Here is a 19586-nt window from a genome sequence, read left to right as displayed (position 1 = left end):
CCCCCCCCGTGTTCACCCTGTTCATCCCCCCCCGTGTCCACCCTGTTCACCCCCCCCCCCCGTGTCCACCCTGTTCATCCACCCTGTTCACCCCCCCCCCGTGTCCACCCTGTTCACCCCCCCCCCCCCCCCGTGTCCACCCTGTTCACCCCCCCCCCCGTGTCCACCCTGTTCACCCCCCCCCCCGTGTCCACCCTGTTCACCCCCCCCCCCCGTGTCCACCCTGTTCACCCCCCCCCGTGTCCACCCTGTTCACCCCCCCCCCGTGTCCACCCTGTTCACCCCCCCCCCCCGTGTCCACCCTGTTCACCCCCCCCCCGTGTCCACCCTGTTCACCCCCCCCCCCGTGTCCACCCTGTTCACCCCCCCCCCGTGTCCACCCTGTTCACCCCCCCCCCCGTGTCCACCCTGTTCATCCCCCCCCGTGTCCACCCTGTTCATCCCCCCCCGTGTCCACCCTGTTCATCCCCCCCCGTGTCCACCCTGTTCATCCCCCCCCCGTGTCCACCCTGTTCATCCCCCCCCCACCGTGTCCACCCTGTTCATCCCCCCCCCACCGTGTCCACCCTGTTCATCCCCCCCCCACCGTGTCCACCCTGTTCATCCCCCCCCCCACCGTGTCCACCCTGTTCACCCCCCCCCACCGTGTCCACCCTGTTCATCCCCCCCCCCCCGTGTCCACCCTGTTCACCCCCCCCCCGTGTCCACCCTGTTCACCCCCCCCCCGTGTCCACCCTGTTCACCCCCCCCCCGTGTCCACCCTGTTCACCCCCCCCCCCGTGTCCACCCTGTTCATCCCCCCCCGTGTCCACCCTGTTCATTCCCCCCCGTGTCCACCCTGTTCATCCCCCCCCCGTGTCCACCCTGTTCATCCCCCCCCGTGTCCACCCTGTTCATCCCCCCCCACCGTGTCCACCCTGTTCATCCCCCCCCCACCGTGTCCACCCTGTTCATCCCCCCCCCACCGTGTCCACCCTGTTCATCCCCCCCCCCACCGTGTCCACCCTGTTCACCCCCCCCCGTGTCCACCCTGTTCACCCCCCCCCCCGTGTCCACCCTGTTCACCCCCCCCCCCGTGTCCACCCTGTTCACCCCCCCCCCCGTGTCCACCCTGTTCACCCCCCCCCCCGTGTCCACCCTGTTCACCCCCCCCCCCGTGTCCACCCTGTTCACCCCCCCCCGTGTCCACCCTGTTCACCCCCCCCCGTGTCCACCCTGTTCACCCCCCCCCCCCCCGTGTCCACCCTGTTCACCCCCCCCCCGTGTCCACCCTGTTCACCCCCCCCCCCGTGTCCACCCTGTTCACCCCCCCCCCGTGTCCACCCTGTTCACCCCCCCCCCCGTGTCCACCCTGTTCATCCCCCCCCGTGTCCACCCTGTTCATCCCCCCCCGTGTCCACCCTGTTCATCCCCCCCCCGTGTCCACCCTGTTCATCCCCCCCCCGTGTCCACCCTGTTCACCCCCCCCCGTGTCCACCCTGTTCATCCCCCCCCCACCGTGTCCACCCTGTTCATCCCCCCCCCACCGTGTCCACCCTGTTCATCCCCCCCCCCACCGTGTCCACCCTGTTCATCCCCCCCCCCACCGTGTCCACCCTGTTCATCCCCCCCCCCCACCGTGTCCACCCTGTTCATCCCCCCCCCCACCGTGTCCACCCTGTTCACCCCCCCCCCACCGTGTCCACCCTGTTCATCCCCCCCCCCACCGTGTCCACCCTGTTCATCCCCCCCCCACCGTGTCCACCCTGTTCATCCCCCCCCCCACCGTGTCCACCCTGTTCATCCCCCCCCCCCACCGTGTCCACCCTGTTCATCCCCCCCCCCCACCGTGTCCACCCTGTTCATCCCCCCCCGTGTCCACCCTGTTCATCCCCCCCCCACCGTGTCCACCCTGTTCATCCCCCCCCCCACCGTGTCCACCCTGTTCATCCCCCCCCCACCGTGTCCACCCTGTTCATCCCCCCCCCACCGTGTCCACCCTGTTCATCCCCCCCCCCCACCGTGTCCACCCTGTTCATCCCCCCCCCCACCGTGTCCACCCTGTTCATCCCCCCCCCACCGTGTCCACCCTGTTCATCCCCCCCCACCGTGTCCACCCTGTTCATCCCCCCCCACCGTGTCCACCCTGTTCATCCCCCCCCCACCGTGTCCACCCTGTTCATCCCCCCCCACCGTGTCCACCCTGTTCATCCCCCCCCACCGTGTCCACCCTGTTCATCCCCCCCCACCGTGTCCACCCTGTTCATACCCCCCCCACCGTGTCCACCCTGTTCATACCCCCCCCACCGTGTCCACCCTGTTCATACCCCCCCCACCCTGTTCATCCCCCCCCCCCCCCCCCCCGTGTCCACCCTGTTCATCTCCCCCCCCACCGGGTCCACCCTGTTCATCCCCTGGTCTGTCTCCTGTCTCTCTGCAGGTCTTTGCCAGTGTCGGCCCCTCCATCTACGGCCATGAAGACATCAAGAGAGGCTTGGCTCTGGCTCTGTTTGGCGGAGAGCCCAAGAACCCAGGTTGGTGAACCATTCAACATCAGCGGTAGCCAACGCTCCTTCTGGAGAACAACCTTCAAACTGAGTTGGCTGTTGGATAAAATAAAGAAGCATTTTCAGTAGTTTTTTTGAATGAGGGCCACCCTGATTGGCTGATCAACCCTCTGCTATGATGCTTCTATCATCAATCATTTATCCTTCCTCAGTTCTGGGCTCTTACCTTTCCCTCTTTTCTCCAGGTGGGAAGCACAAGGTGCGTGGTGACCTCAACGTGCTCCTGTGCGGTGACCCCGGTACGGCCAAGTCCCAGTTCTTGAAGTACGTTGAGAAGGTGGCCAGCAGAGCGGTGTTCACCACAGGCCAGGGAGCCTCCGCTGTGGGCCTGACCGCCTACGTACAGAGACACCCGGTCACCAGGGAGTGGACCCTGGAGGCTGGAGCCCTGGTGTTAGCAGACAGAGGGGTCTGTCTCATTGACGAGTTTGACAAGGTGAGAGGGAGAAAGGGTTGATATGAGACAGGGATTTGGGTTAGACTAAGACTCTAGAGGCTAGGACCCTGGTGTTAATGGACAGAGGGGTCTGTCTCATCGACTTTAAGGTGTGGGGGAGGAAAGAGGTTGTTAAGATATGTGGGGGGGTTAAGATGTGGGGGGGAAAGGAGATGGTTATGGTGGGGGAGGAAAGGAGGGGGTTAAGGTGGGGGGAAAGGAGGGGGTTAGACTTGAGAGACCAAGTATAGTATATTTCCAGCCACATTCAAAGTAAAGGATTTGTTCATTTAAAGCTGTTCAGTGCCTTGTGCAGGGCCATGAGTATTTTCAGGTCAGGAAGATCTCCTAACAATAACATGGAAGTGTAGGTTTTCCTGTCTGTGACACTCCTGTCCCCCTTCTGTAGACTGCAGTGCTCAACATGTCTCTCCTCTCCAGATGAACGATGCAGACAGGACCAGTATCCATGAGGCCATGGAACAACAGAGCATCTCCATCTCCAAGGCTGGCATCGTCACCTCGCTCCAGGCACGCTGTACTATCATCGCTGCTGCCAACCCTATCGGTGGTCGCTACGACCCGTCTCTGACCTTCTCTGAGAACGTGGATCTGACCGAGCCCATCGTGTCTCGTTTTGACATCCTGTGTGTGGTCAGAGATACTGTGGATCCAGTGCAGGTAAAGACTATTGGCCAACTTCTCAGCTTTCTGTTGTTCTCTCATCATCCCTGCAATGAAATGACTGGATGTTTTGTTAGTTAGCTGATTGAATTGACACTTGTTCTTTGCAATATTGCAACCTTCTAACTTGTCTTTGTCCCTCATTTACAGGATGAGATGCTGGCTCGTTTCGTGGTGGGAAGCCACATCAAGCATCACCCCAGCAACAAGGAGGGTGGCATGGCTGGTTTGGAGGAGGTGGTTCTGCCCAACACCACAGACGTGCCTCCTATCCCCCAGGAGCTGCTGAGGAAATACATAATGTACTCTAAGGAAAGAGTGCGGCCCAAGCTCAACCAGATGGACCAGGATAAAGTGGCTCGCATCTACAGCGACCTGCGCAAAGAGTCCATGGTGAGTGTGTCACAACCGGTGGTTCGAGCCCTCAGCCGGTAAGACCGTAAGCTAGCTAGCTGAGCTAAAGCCTGGGGAGATAATGCAAGGCCCTTAGCTGGCATGGGTCGATTTTATGCTTCAATTCACTTTCTGAGTTGATGCCGAACCTGAAACGGATACTTTAACATGTAGTTGTATTTTATCCTTGAGGGGTTCGTGACCTTCATCTGTCCAAACTGTCTACTGTCAATAATAATTGAATAACTTAATGTGTCTGTGTAGGCGACAGGCAGCATCCCCATCACGGTGCGCCACATCGAGTCTATGATCCGTATGGCGGAGGCCCACGCCAGGATGCACCTCCGAGACTACGTAGTGGAGGACGACGTCAACATGGCCATCAGAGTCATGCTGGAGAGCTTCATCGACACTCAGAAGTTCAGCGTCATGAAGAGCATGAGGAAGGTAAGCCCCTGGGAATGTACTAGACTATTCGTGGTTCGCGTTCACTAGAGCAAATTGTAGCAAACCGTTTTGCAGCGGAAAGGGGTAGTATGTGTTCTTCTAGTTCTGTGAAGGGTAAGATGGTGCAGAAGGGGGAAACGCCCAAAATAGATTTGTCTCCACTTAAGTGGTCATACACTATTAATATAGAAGGGTTGGACTGTCTGTCACAATAAGGTGAATACAGTATGTCTAACACTGGTTCCTGGTCCTCTTGATGTTACCTGGCACTCAGACGAGATGACAAACTGCTGCTTTTAATTCTGAAACTAATTCGGACCTGCCAACATGTACGCATTTTGCGTACCAACTATGCAATTCTCTGTCCAGGTACGAGATCCGAGTTATAAGTATGCAGAAATGAATAGGGCCTGATTTGGTATTTTTTTACAGAAAAAAAAAACTGAGTAAATCTCACATCCCGATTCTCGAACTGCAACACACAGACATGTACGGAGTTTGTGTCAACGGACATGGAGATGAATACATCATTATTGAACGTAGCTGCCCCCTGTCTGCCCCCCCCCCCCCTGTTTGTTGTGAAGCTGAGTTTGCAGACTGTCAACTGTATGTAAACACATGGACAAATCCCTTTTCGACCCCGTGTGTTGTGGAAAGGTGAACACTAATTGTTTCAAGCTAACGTCAGTGAACATAAGATGGACATTCAGTGGGCTCTGAAGTGCCAGCAGTTCACTCACATTTTGCTATTGAAAGAAAATAAATGGAAATACGAAAAATAACTGGTTGCGTTTGTGGGAGTGGGATACACATGTTAATTCTGCATCCCATTAGTTGTATTTTCCATTTAACATGACGAGGATCTGATAGACGGTAACTAATTTTGATCCACGTCACAAAAAGTATAATCAAAAATACAGTGCCTTGCGAAAGTATTCGGCCCCCTTGAACTTTGCGACCTTTTGCCACATTTCAGGCTTCAAACATAAAGATATAAAACTGTATTTTTTTGTGAAGAATCAACAACAAGTGGGACACAATCATGAAGTGGAACGACATTTATTGGATATTTCAAACTTTTTTAACAAATCAAAAACTGAAAAATTGGGCGTGCAAAATTATTCAGCCCCTTTACTTTCAGTGCAGCAAACTCTCTCCAGAAGTTCAGTGAGGATCTCTGAATGATCCAATGTTGACCTAAATGACTAATGATGATGATAAATACAATCCACCTGTGTGTAATCAAGTCTCCGTATAAATGCACCTGCACTGTGATAGTCTCAGAGGTCCGTTAAAAGCGCAGAGAGCATCATGAAGAACAAGGAACACACCAGGCAGGTCCGAGATACTGTTGTGAAGAAGTTTAAAGCCGGATTTGGATACAAAAAGATTTCCCAAGCTTTAAACATCAAGGAGCACTGTGCAAGCGATAATATTGAAATGGAAGGAGTATCAGACCACTGCAAATCTACCAAGACCTGGCCGTCCCTCAACTTTCAGCTCATACAAGGAGAAGACTGATCAGAGATGCAGCCAAGAGGCCCATGATCACTCTGGATGAACTGCAGAGATCTACAGCTGAGGTGGGAGACTCTGTCCATAGGACAACAATCAGTCGTATATTGCACAAATCTGGTCTTTATGGAAGAGTGGCAAGAAGAAAGCCATTTCTTAAAGATATCCATAAAAAGTGTCGTTTAAAGTTTGCCACAAGCCACCTGGGAGACACACCAAACATGTGGAAGAAGGTGCTCTGGTCAGATGAAACCAAAATTGAACTTTTTGGCAACAATGCAAAACGTTATGTTTGGCGTAAAAGCAACACAGCTCATCACCCTGAACACACCATCCCCACTGTCAAACATGGTGGTGGCAGCATCATGGTTTGGGCCTGCTTTTCTTCAGCAGGGACAGGGAAGACGGTTAAAATTGATGGGAAGATGGATGGAGCCAAATACAGGACCATTCTGGAAGAAAACCTGATGGAGTCTGCAAAAGACCTGAGACTGGGACGGAGATTTGTCTTCCAACAAGACAATGATCCAAAACATAAAGCAAAATCTACAATGGAATGGTTCAAAAATAAACATATCCAGGTGTTAGAATGGCCAAGTCAAAGTCCAGACCTGAATCCAATCGAGAATCTGTGGAAAGAACTGAAAACTGCTGTTCACAAATGCTCTCCATCCAACCCTCACTGAGCTCGAGCTGTTTTGCAAGGAGGAATGGGAAAAAATGTCAGTCTCTCGATGTGCAAAACTGATAGACATACCCCAAGCGACTTACAGCTGTAATCACAGCAAAAGGTGGCGCTACAAAGTATTAACTTAAGGGGGCTGAATAATTTTGCACGCCCAATTTTTCAGTTTTTGATTTGTTAAAAAAGTTTGAAATATCCAATAAATGTCGTTCCACTTCATGATTGTGTCCCACTTGTTGTTGATTCTTCACAAAAAAATAGTTTTATATCTTTATGTTTGAAGCCTGAAATGTGGCAAAAGGTCGCAAAGTTCAAGGGGGCCGAATACTTTCGCAAGGCACTGTAAATATAAACCTCTTGTCATTAAATGGAGTCGTGAGTTTAGAAGACGGTGCGATGAAGAATGAACGAGTGTCCGTTAGAGGCAATGCTTCTGAAACGCCTTGGCACTAGATTTGAGATGGTATCAATTTCAAAAATCTGAAATTATGAATGCGCTGCAAATAAATACAATGAGCACCTTTTACATGGGCTGAAACACCGGACTCTTCTAGCGAACAGCGGTCAGTCTCTTTACGGTAGCCTACTGAACAGCGGTCAGATTCTCTTTACGGTAGCCTACTGAACAGTGGTCAGATTCTCTTTACGGTAGCCTACTGAACAGTGGTCAGATTCTCTTTACGGTAGCCTACTGAACAGCGGTCAGATTCTCTTTACGGTAGCCTACTGAACAGCGGTCAGATTCTCTTTACGGTAGCCTACTGAACAGTGGTCAGATTCTCTTTACGGTAGCCTACTGAACAGTGGTCAGATTCTCTTTACGGTAGCCTACTGAACAGTGGTCAGATTCTCTTTACGGTAGCCTACTGAACAGTGGTCAGATTCTCTTTACGGTAGCCTACTGAACAAGCTTAGCCTAGTTAAGCTTTGTGTAGCCTGACTTCTACCATAGGTGTAAATGGAATGCTGTCAAAGTATTCCAACGTTTTGCAAGACTTGATTTAGTACAATTGCGATCAGACTCACAAACAGCATGCGCACGAGCGTGGGGGGGATCTCAATTCGGCGTGTGTTGAATCTCATTTGCCGCACGCGTCTGGCACTCTAAAAGGTTGGACAGGGTTGGCAGGTCTGCTAAACTTATCCCTTGTTTCCTCCTCTCTCTAGACGTTTGCCCGTTACCTGGCGTTCAGAAAAGACAACAATGAGTTGCTGCTGTTCATCCTGAAGCAGCTGGTGTCAGAGCAGGTGACGTATCAGAGGAACCGGTACGGAGCACAGCAGGACACCATCGAGATCCCAGAGAAAGACCTGGTGGACAAGGTAATGAAGCTGGTGTCTTAATGAATAGTGTAAAATGTATTCCTTTCATTTCTACTGTAATGTACTATACCGAGCTGCTAACCATGGTGCAATCTCAATCTGAGATGGTTTCCTCTCGGTCTCCTCTCCCTCATTGTATTCTAGCAAGATGCTAACAGCGTCAGCGCCGTGGTAGTAGGATTCAGTCTTAGTCCTGCATTGAAGCTTTGCCTGTTTGATGGTTCGTCTGAGGGCATGGCGGGATTTCATATAAGTGTCCCGCTCCTTGAAAGCGTCAGCTCTACCCTTTAGCTCTGTGCAGATGTTGCCTGTAATCCTTGGCTTCTGGTTGGGATATGTACGTACAGTCACTGTGGGGACAACGTCATTGATGAAGCCGGTGATGGAGGTGGTGTACTCCTCAATGCCATTTGATGAATCCCGTAACATATTCCAGTCTGTGCTAGCAGAACACTCCTGTAGCATCCTCGTCATCTGACCACTTCCTTATTGAGCGAGTCACTGGTACTTCCTGCTTTAGTTTTTGCTTGTAAGCAGTAATCAGGAGGATATAATTATGGTCAGATTTTCCAAATGGAGGGTGAGCTTTATGCTTCTCTGTGTGGAGTAACGGTTGTATAGAGTAGTGTGAAGTTGCTTTCTATTTCTGTTCTTCCCCTTGGGGAAAATGTTTAAATTTGTTGTCAATGCTGATATAAACTGAACAAAAATATAAATGCAACATTCTATATCTTGACTAGATTAAACATCATTTGGGGCTATTTGTGAAGTTCAATAGTTTACCCCATATACAGTGCATTCGGATAGTATTCAGACCCCTTGACATTTTCCACATTTTGTTACGTTGCAGTCTTATTCTAAAATGAGGGGAAACAAGCAATTTAATCTAATCTACACACACACACACACACACATTACCCCATAATGACAAAGTGAAAACGGGTTTTAAAAAATCTAACAAATTTATTAAAAATCTAACTGAAATATTACATTTACATAAGTATTTAGACCCTTTACTCAGTACTTTGTTGAAGCATCTTTGGCAGCGATTACAGCCTTGAGTCTTCTTGGGTATGACGCAACAAGTTTGGCACACCTGTTTTTGGGGAGTTTCTCCCATTCTTCTCTGCAGATCCTCTCAAGTTCTGTCAGGTTGGATGGGGAGTGTTGCTGCACAGCTATTTTCAGGTCTCTCCAGAGATGTTAGATTGGGTTCAAGTCGGGGCTCTGGCTGGGCCACTCAAGGACATTCAGAGACTTGTCCCGAGGCCACTACTGCGCTGTCTTGGCTGTGTGCTTAGGGTCGTTGTCCTGTTAGAAGGTGAACCTTGGCCCCAGTCTGAGATCCTGAGCGCTCTGGAGCAGGTTTTCATCAAGGATCTCTCTGTACTTTGCTCAGTTCATCTTTCCATCGATCCTGACTAGTCTTCCAGGGCCTGCCGCTGAAAAACATCCCCACACCATGATGCTGCCACCACCATGCTTCACCGTAGGGATGTTGCCAGGTTTCCTCCAGACGTAATACTTGGCATTCAGGCCAAATATTTCAATCTTGGTTTCATCAGATTAAAGAGCAGCAGTAAAATAACAATACCGGTTGAGGGAATATGTACAGTTATTGAAGTGACTACTTTTTATTTAACTAGGCAAGTCAGTTAAGAACAAATTTATAATGACAACCTACTGGGTAGTCATTAACAGAGTGGGTTAACTGCCTTGTTCAGGGGCAGAACGACAGTTTTTTTTTTTACCTTGTCAGCTTGGGATTTGATCTCGCAACCTTTTGGTTACTGGCCCAACACTCTTAACCACTAGGCTACCTGCCACCCCTGATAACAACAGAGTAGCAGCGGTGTAAAAAGGGGGGGTAGCCATTTGATTTGGTGTTCAGGAGTCTTATGGCTTGACGGGTGGAAGCTGTTTAGAAGCCTCTTGGACCTAGACTTGATTGTTCTCTCTGCTACCGCACAGCAATCTATGGCTCGGGTGGCTGGAGTCTTTGACAATTTTTAGGGCCTTCCTCTGACACCGATTGCTCAGTTTGGCCAGGCGGCCAGCTCTAGGAAGAGTCTTGGTGTTTCCAAACTTCTTCCATTTAAGAATGATGGAGGCCACTCTGTTCTTGGGGACCTTCAATGCTGCTAAAAAATTTTTTAGTACACTTCCCCAGGTCTAAACCGGTTTTTCATTTTGTCATTATGGGGTATTGTGTACATTTTTGAATAAGGCTGCAACGTAACAATGTAAAAAAAAGTTGAGGGGTCTGAGTACTTTCCGAAGGCACTGTACGCTGATCAAAAATGTAAACATTTAAAGTGTTGGTCCCATGTTTCATGAGCTGAAATAAAAGATCCCAGAAATGTTCTGTACGCACAAAAAGCTTATTTTTCTCATTTTGTGCACAAATTTGTTGACATCCTTCTTAGTGAGCATTTCTTTGCCAAGATAATCCATCCACCTGACAGGTGTGGCATGAAGAAGCTGATTTTAACAGCATGGTCATTACACAGGTGCACCTTGTGCTGGGGACAAAAGGCCACTCTAAAACGTGCAATTTTGTCACAACACACTGCCGCAGAGGTCTCAATTTGAGGGAGAGGGCAATTGGCATGTCGACTGCAGGAATGTCCACCAGAGTTGCTGCCAGAGAATAATACCATAAGCCACCTCAAGTCATTTTAGAGTTTGGCAGTACGTCCAACTGGCCTTACAACAAGACATGTGTGGGGAAGCGGTTTCCTGTAAAACGAGTGCCCCCTGTTGGCTTTGTGGTTATGGAATTGCCAGACATAAGTTACTGACAACTAACACAATTGCATTTTATCCATGACAATTTGAATGCAAAGGAATGCCGTGACGAGATCCTGTTTTTCTGTGGGGGGTGGTATCTGTATTACCAGTCATGTGAAATCCACAGATTAGGGCCCAATACATTTATTTAAATTGACTAATTTCCTCATATGAACTATAACTCAGTAACAATCTTTTTAAAATTGTTGCATTTTTCTTTTCGTTCAGTATAGTTGAATTGTTCTGTTCTCTCCTTCCCCAGGCCAGACAGATCAGCATCCACAACCTGTCAGCGTTCTATGACAGCGACGCGTTCCGATCCAACAAGTTCTCTCACGACATGAAGAAGAAGCTGATCCTGCAGCAGTTCTAAGTCTGTCCATCTGCTGTTGCCTGGGGGGGAAGACTAACTCATGCGTTCTAAATGCACCCTATTCCCTATGTAGTGCACAATTTTGGACCTGGGCCCACAGGGTGCTGTTTGGGGCACTATCTCAGTCTGGATGTGTAAATAATTGTAAATATTTGTCACCCTGTTGGGAGAATTCTAATAAGTCGTAAAATGGCCAATTTCTTTGCAATGTTACAATTGGACTGGATTCATGGTCTGGATTCATGGTCTGGATTCATGGTCTGGATTCATGGTCTGGATTCATGGTCTGGATTCATGGTCTGGATTCATGGTCTGGATTCATTGTACGACTTGTGTGAGTGTAACATGTATATTTCTTCATAATGAACTGTTCAACTTTCTCCTCTTGGCACACAGCTTGTGTGTTGTCAAATTGAAGTGTTTTTGTAATGTTGTGGTTTAGCTGTATTCATGTTTTTGAAAGATTAACTACAATAGTTCTGGGTTCATTTTGGTCGACCCAGAACTAAAGTATTGCATAATTTCTGACTGTACACTTAGCAAATAAATAAATAAACAGAACATGTAAAGTGTTGGTTTCATGATCTGAAATAAAAAAAAACTCCATTAAATTGTACATTCCTCTCATTTTGTGAACACATTTGTGTTCCCCTGTTAGTGAGCATTTCTCCTTTGCCAAGATCATCCATCCACCTGACAGGTGTGGTCTATCAAAGTTGATGAAAAGGCATGATAAGTACACAGGTGCACCTTGTTGGATCCATAAAGGTGCTGTTTTGTTCAATAATGCTACTGATGTCAAGTTTTGTAGGAGCGTGCAATTGGCATGCTGACTGCAGGAATGTCCACCAGAGCTGTTGCCAGAGTGAGTATTGAATGGTAATTTCTCTACCATAAGCCGCCTCCAATGTTTTGGCTAATATGGCAGTATGTCCAACTGGCCTCACAACCGTAGACCACATGTAACCACGCCAACCCAGAACCCACACATCTGGCTTCACCTTTGGGATGGTCTGAGGGTGGGTGCTGAGGAGTTTTTCTGTCTAATGAAGCCCCTTTGTTAGGAAACAACTCATTCTGTGCCTGGCTCCCCAGTGGGTGGGCCTTTGCCCACCCATGGCTGCACCCCTGCCCAGTCATGTGTAATCCATAGATTAGGGCCTAATGAATTTATTTAAATTGACTGATTTCCTTTAATGAACTTGTACTCAGTAAAATATTAAAGTTGTTGCATTTTATATTTTCCTGTATATATTTACGTTGTCTGTCCGTGAGAGGTGTTGTGGATAGTCTGTGATTTCAGGTTGGACTCAGTCTTCTTGATGTTGTAATATGGTTTTCATCTGTACCAATGACTTTATGCTGACCTTCATGCATTCCAGTTCTGGTCTGGGACTGTAGAATTCAAGGATTTCTTTTTGGTTAATAAATGACAATTATTGAAGCTTGTCACGTGTACTGAAGACATGGTCAGAAAGTGTATTTAGCAGGACCCAAAGTGTAATTTGTGGACAGTGTGTCACCTGTTGCCACTGCAAGGATCAACATCTGTAGTCCTTGTGGCCTGCTGCATGTACAGCTATCAGCGAATCAACATTTATGGGTGTGTCGGTGACGTAGAATACACAGTTGTAGCCTCGAGTCTCGCCATTGGTAGAATTTATAAAGGCGGTTTCTTCTGGTTAAAAATCACTGCAAGCCAGGAGTGGCTTCTTTGCGGCCCTTCTTGACACCAGGCCATCCTCAAAGTCTTCGCCTCACTGTGCGCGCAGATGCACTCACACCTGTCTGCTGCCATTCCTGAGCAAGCTCTGTACTGTACCTTGTAGTCATAGAAGATAATATTCTAATTTTTGGTGACTTTAATATTCACATGGAAAAGTCCACAGACCCACTCCAAAAGGCTTTCGGAGCAATCATCGACTCAGTGGGTTTTGTCCAACATGTCTCCGGACCTACTCACTGCCACAGTCATACTCTGGACCTAGTTTTGTCCCATGGAATAAATGTTGTGGATCTTGTTTTTCCTCATAATCCTGGACTATTGGACCACCATTTGATTACGTTTGCAATCGCAACAAATCATCTGCTCAGACCCCAACCAAGGAGCATCAAAAGTCGTGGTATAAATTCTCAGACAACCCAAAGATTCCTTGATGCCCTTCCAGACTCCCTCTTCCTAGCCAAGGACGTCCGAGGACAAAAATCAGTTAACCACCTAACTGAGGAACTCAATTTAACCTTGTGCTAGATGCAGTTGCACCCCTGAAAACAAAAAACATTTGTCATAAGAAACTAGCTTCCTGGTATACAGAAAATACCCGAGCCCTGAAGCAAGCTTCCAGAAAATTGGAACGTAAATGGCGCCACACCAAACTGGAAGTCTTCCGATTAGTTTGGAAAGACAGTACTGTGAAGTGTCGAAGAGCTCTCACTGCTGCTCGATCATTATATTTTTCCAACCTAATTGAGGAAAATTAAAACAATCAGAAATTTATTTTTGACACTGTCGCAAAGCTAACTTAAAAAGCAGCATTCCCCAAGAGAGGATGGCTTTCACTTCAGCAGTAATAAATTAATGAACTTCTTTGAGGCAAAGATCATAATCATTAGAAAGCAAATGATGGACTCCTCTTTAAATCTGAGTATTCCTCCAAAGCTCAGTTGTCCTGAGTCTGCACAACCCTGCCAGGACCTAGGATCAAGGGAGACACTCAAGTGTTTTAGTACTATATCTCTTGACATAATAATGAAAATAACCATGGCCTCTAAACCTTCAAGCTGCATACTGGACCCTATTCCAATGAAACTACTGAAAGAGCTGCTTCCTGTGCTTGGCCCTCCTATGTTGAACATAATAAACGGCTCTCTATCCACCGGACTCACTAAAAGTGTCAGTAATAAAGCCTCTCTTGAAAAAGCCAAACCTTGACCCAGAAAATATAATAAACTATCGGCCTATATCGAATCTCCCATTCCTCTCAATTTTTTTTGAAAAAGCTGTTGCGCAGCAACTCACTGACTTCCTGAAGACAATGTATACGAAATGCTTCAGTCTGGTTTTAGACCCCATCATAGCACTGAGACTGCACTTGTGAAGGTGGTAAATGTCCTTTTTATGGCGTCAGACTGAGGCTCTGCATCTGTCCTCATGCTCCTAGACCTAAGTGCTGCTTTTGATACCATCGATCACCACATTATTTTGGAGAGATTGGAAACCCAAACTGGTCTACACAGAGAAGTTCTGGCCTGGTTCAGATCATATCTGTTGGAAAGATATCAGTTTGTCTCTGTGAATGGTTTGTCCTCTGACAAATCAACTGTAAAATTCGGTGTTCCTCAAGGTTCCGTTTTAGGACCACTATTGTTTTCACTATATATTTTACCTCTTGGGGATGTCATTCGAAAACATAATGTTAACTTTCACTGCTATGCGGATGACACACAGCTGTACATTTCAATGAAACCTGTGTTTCAGACATAAGGATGTAGATGGCTGCAAACTTTCTACTTTTAAACTCGGACAAAACAGAGATGCTTGTTCTAGGTCCCAACAAACAAAGAGATCTTCTGTTGAATCTGACAATTAAGCTTGATGGTTGTACAGTCGTCTCAAATAAAACTGTGAAGGACCTCGGCGCTACTCTGGACCCTGATCTCTCTTTTGACGAACATATCAAGACTGTTTCAAGGACAGCTTTTTACCATCTACGTAACATTGCAAAAATCAGAAAGTTTCTGTCCAAAATCGATGCAGAAAAATAAATCCATGCTTTTGTTACTTCTAGGTTAGACTACTGCAATGCTCTACTTTCCGGCTACCTGGATAAAGCACTAAATAAACTTCAGTTAGTGCTAAATACGGCTGCTAGAATCCTGATTAGAACCAAAAAAAAGGATCATATTACTCCAGTGCCTCTACACTGGCTTCCTGTTAAGGCAAGGACTGATTTCAAGGTTTTACTGCTAACCTACAAAGCATTACATGGGATTGCTCCTACCTATCTCTCTGATGTGGTCCTGCCGTACATACCTACACGTATGCTACGGTCACAAGACGCACACCTCCTAATTGTCCCTAGAATTTCTAAGCAAATAGCTGAAGGCATGGCTTTCTCCTATAGAACTAAATTTTTATGGAATGATCTGCCTACCCATGTGAGAGACGCAGACTCGATCTCAACCTTTAAGTCTTTATTGAAGACTCATCTCTTCAGTAGGTCCAATGATTGAGTGTAGTCTGGCCCAGGAGTGTGAAGGTGAACGGAAAGGCACTGGCGCAACGAACCACCCTTGCTGTCTCTGCCTAGCCAGTTCCCCTCTCTCCACTGGGATTCTCTGCCTCTAACCCTATTACAGGCACTGGCTTACTGGTGCTCTTCCATGCCGTCCCTAGGAGGGGTGCGTCACTTGAGTGGGTTGAGTCACTGACGTGGTCTTCCTGTCTGGGTTGGCGCCCCCCCTTGGGTTGTGCCGTGGCGGAAATATTTGTGGGCTATACTCGGCTTTGTCTCAGGATGGTAAGTTGGTGGTTGAAGATATGCCTCTAGTGGTGTGGGGGCTGTGCTTTGGCAAAGTGGGTGGGGTTATATCCTGCCTGTTTGGCCCTGTCCGGGGGTATCATCGGATGGGGCCACAGTGTCTCCTGACCCCTCTTGTCTCAGCCTCCGGTATTTACGTATGCTGCAGTAGTTTATGTGTCGTGGGGCTAGGGTCAGTCTGTTATATCTGGAGTATTTCTCCTGTCTTATCCGGTGTCCTGTGTGAATTTAAGTATGCTCTCTCTAATTCTCTCTTTCTTTCTTTCTCTCTCTTGGAGGACTAGGACCATGCCTCAGAACTACCTGGCATGATGACTCCTTGTTGTCCTTAGTCCACCTGGCCGTGCTGCTGCTCCAGTTTCAACTGTTCTGCCTGCGGCTATGGAACCCTGAACTGTTCACTATGATTACTATTATTTTACCATGCTGGTCATTTATGAACATTTGAACTTGGCCATGTTCTGTTATAATCTCCACCCGGCACAGCCAGAAGAGGACTGGCCACCCCTCATAGCCTGGTTCCTCTCTAGGTTTCTTCCTAGGTTTTGGCCTTTCTAGGGAGTTTTTCCTATCCACCTTGCTTCTACACCTGCATTGCTTGCTGTTTGGGGCTTTAGGCTGATGTAAGAAGGGCTATATAAATACATTTGATTTGATGATGGCACGTGTTTTCTTGCAGGAAACCATGGTTGACAGAGGAAGAACAATAATTCCAAGTACCACCCTCCTTTTTAGGCTTCCAGCCTGTTATTCTTAAATCAATCAGCATGACAGAGTGATCTCCAGCCTTGTCCTCGTCAACACTCACACCTGTGTTAACGAGAGAATCACTGACATGATGTCTGTGTTCTGTCAGACAGGTAGCTCTTTATCCACAATATAGCAGGGGGTGTAAAGCCATAACACATACGTTTCTCCAGCAGCAGACTATGATCGATAATGTCAAAAGCTGCACTGAAGTCTAAGAAAACAGCTCCCACAATCTTTTTAGCATCAATTTCTCTCAGCCAATCATCAGTCATTTGTGTAAGTGCTGTGCTTGTTGAATGTCCTTCCCTATAAGCATGCTGAAAGTCTGTTATGAATTTGTTTACTGTAAAATAGCATTGTATCTTGTGAAACACCGTTTTTTCCAGAAGTTTACTAAGGGTTGGTAACAGGCTGATTGGTCGGCTATTTGAGACAGTAATGGGGGCTTAACTATTCTTGGGTAGCGGGATGAGTTTTACTTCCTTCCAGGCCTGAGTGCACACACTTTCTAGTAGGCTTAAAATGAAGATATGTCAAATAGTAACCATTTTCCTGTTTGACCGCTAGATTTAAGTGTATTATGACACCTCCATAATCTCATGTCGACTAGCCTATCAGCACAGTTGGCTACAGCAGCACGTGCCAAATCCAGGGCTGCGTTCAGTAAATTTGTATGTTCTTTAACATTCAATTGAACGGAAACGGTGCTGTACTGAACGACCAGTTGAGAAACGGTGAGGGGTTTGGATGTGGGTTGGGGAATGCTGTCAGTATGTCCACTACCCTTTTAAATACATCACTCATTGCTTCAAGCCACACCCACCAAACGGTAGCAAACGTACCTCAAAGTCGGTTAAAGAATGTACAAGAACGTTTTGGGGAAACGTGTCGTTCAGCACAACCGGTTCGGCAATGTAGCAAACCTTCAAGCGAACTGAACGCACCTCAGAGTAGGTACATATTTTTTTTACATGAACTACTTCATCACGCACAGACTTTATTTGATGGAAACACATCCCTGGTGGGAAAATAGTTTTAAGAATATTCGCATGAACTTCTGTCGCCAATTGGATGGAAACCTAGCTACTGTCTGCATGTAAATCAGAGCAGACAGTTGCCCTCTGAAGTGTCACTGTTGACATTCTGTAACCACGTTTCCATCCACAATTTTTATGCCAGTAAAGTTATACTATATAAAAAATATATTTTTAAAAATCATAACAGCGGTGATGGAACGGGATGTTTCGGTACTGTTTTATAAATGCAGACCGATAATTTGTTTATTCGACATGGTAGGATCTTATAGTGTCGGTAACATGTATTATGCAAGAAATGCCGGTGAATTCTTCTTTATGCCCAAATATTGATATAATATCCATCACAACAAAGTTCTCTTGGAGTCACACGACGATATGGTGTGTGGTGGTGCTCCCACTACGACTTGGGAAAGTATGCAATTTATTAGGCTACAGATTTTTTTTCGTGCAATTTCTCTGTTATACTAATCTATAATGAGCCTTTGGTTGATCAATGGGGCGAACGCCTGATAGGCTGAGCTGAGGTCACGCAAACGCACATTTTAAAGTCGAACGCTGCGTTCAGCAAAGAGACTCCGACTGTCATCAGGTAGACAACCAAGATCATGGATAATAAAAAATAGAAAGGGTGCCTACAATCCTAAAAAAGAGAACATTCTACATTTTCACCTCGCTCAAAGCGTGCTATTTTCTGGGTGGCTAAAACCCTAATTTGGTCAAACAGTGTTATCATCATTATTCCTGTAATGTAAGTGTCTGCCCCTGCCCCTGTGCCTGTACCCACGCTGGGGCCTGCTGCTCTGAAGAGCAAGCCACTCTTTCATTTTTCTGTAGGTATAAATTATATTTCTCAACTCTTAATATTCAGCTCAATAGCAACTATTTTAGAATCAATATATTTTATATGGCTTTTAGATATAGAGCTGTATCCACACATTTCACTCACCGGCCATTATGAGGGAATAGGCCTATAGGTCTCATTGGTAGTAGACTAAAACTGCAACTTTTCTTTTTAGGGCAAAATGTACTGTTGGATGAATACATGGCTACTAGCAGTGGGTATTATATTTAGAGTCGGTGATATAGTTAATGTGTTTTGAGTTTCCACTTCCTCAGGTGTTCAAACCCCAAATGAATTAGCCTATGATATTTTGGGCCGGCAGGTATCCTAGTGGTTAGAGTGATGGGCCAGTAACCAAAAGGTTGCTGGATCGAATCACCGAACTGACAAGGTAAGAATTTGTCATTCTGCCGCTGAACAAGGCAGTCTGTTCCCCGGTAGGCAGTCATTGTAAATAATAATTTGTTCTTAAACTGACTTTCCTAGTGAAATCAAGGTTACATTTAAACTAACACACAAATAGTCTGGCTGGTTAGGACGTAAGGACAGCTAGGCGTGATACATTTCTTTACTTGGATGCACCGGTTCACGATTATCTGCACTAACTTGTACAGTTGGTGGCAACCAGCCCACATCACTGCACCCCTTGGCGTAAGTTGTCACTAACTTGTACAGTTGGTGGCAACCAGCCCACATCACTGCACCCCTTGGCGTAAGTTGTCACTAACTTGTACAGTTGGTGGCAACCAGCCCACATCACTGCACCCCTTGGCGTAAGTTGTCACTAACTTGTACAGTTGGTGGCAACCAGCCCACATCACTGCACCCATTGGCGTAAGTTGTCACTAACTTGTACAGTTGGTGGCAACCAGCCCACATCACTGCACCCCTTGGCGTAAGTTGTCACTAACTTGTACAGTTGGTGGCAACCAGCCCACATCACTGCACCCCTTGGCGTAAGTTGTCACTAACTTGTACAGTTGGTGGCAACCAGCCCACATCACTGCACCCCTTGGCGTAAGTTGTCACTAACTTGTATAGTTGGTGGCAACCAGCCCACATCATTGCACCCCTTGGCGTAAGTTGTCACTAACTTGTACAGCCCATGACTTGGTCGGAATCAAATCATGTTATGAAGTCATTCGTAATGATTTAGTCTATTTATTATACTTTTTAATAAATCATTATGAATGACTTTATAACATGATTACTCATGATTTGATTC

General features: G+C 47.2%; 1 protein-coding gene across 1 annotated transcript; it reads left to right on the top strand.

Moving 5' to 3' along the window:
* Positions 1–2419: 2419 nt before the first annotated feature.
* On the top strand, positions 2420–11710 carry LOC139399233 (DNA replication licensing factor mcm2-like; the record flags this gene model as incomplete). The annotated part of the gene is made up of 7 exons (XM_071144750.1): positions 2420–2513; positions 2732–2982; positions 3424–3663; positions 3817–4059; positions 4324–4506; positions 7874–8029; positions 11082–11710. Coding segments are annotated over 7 exons (1278 nt in total), but the record flags the coding sequence as incomplete, so codon positions are not given.
* Positions 11711–19586: the final 7876 nt, after the last annotated feature.

Source organism: Oncorhynchus clarkii, unplaced genomic scaffold, assembly GCF_045791955.1.
Source record: "Oncorhynchus clarkii lewisi isolate Uvic-CL-2024 unplaced genomic scaffold, UVic_Ocla_1.0 unplaced_contig_9713_pilon_pilon, whole genome shotgun sequence".
In the NCBI taxonomy this organism is placed as follows: Eukaryota; Metazoa; Chordata; class Actinopteri; order Salmoniformes; family Salmonidae; genus Oncorhynchus; species Oncorhynchus clarkii.
The sequence above is the reverse complement of the archived record's forward strand: the minus strand, read 5'-3'. Positions and strand labels throughout refer to the sequence as shown.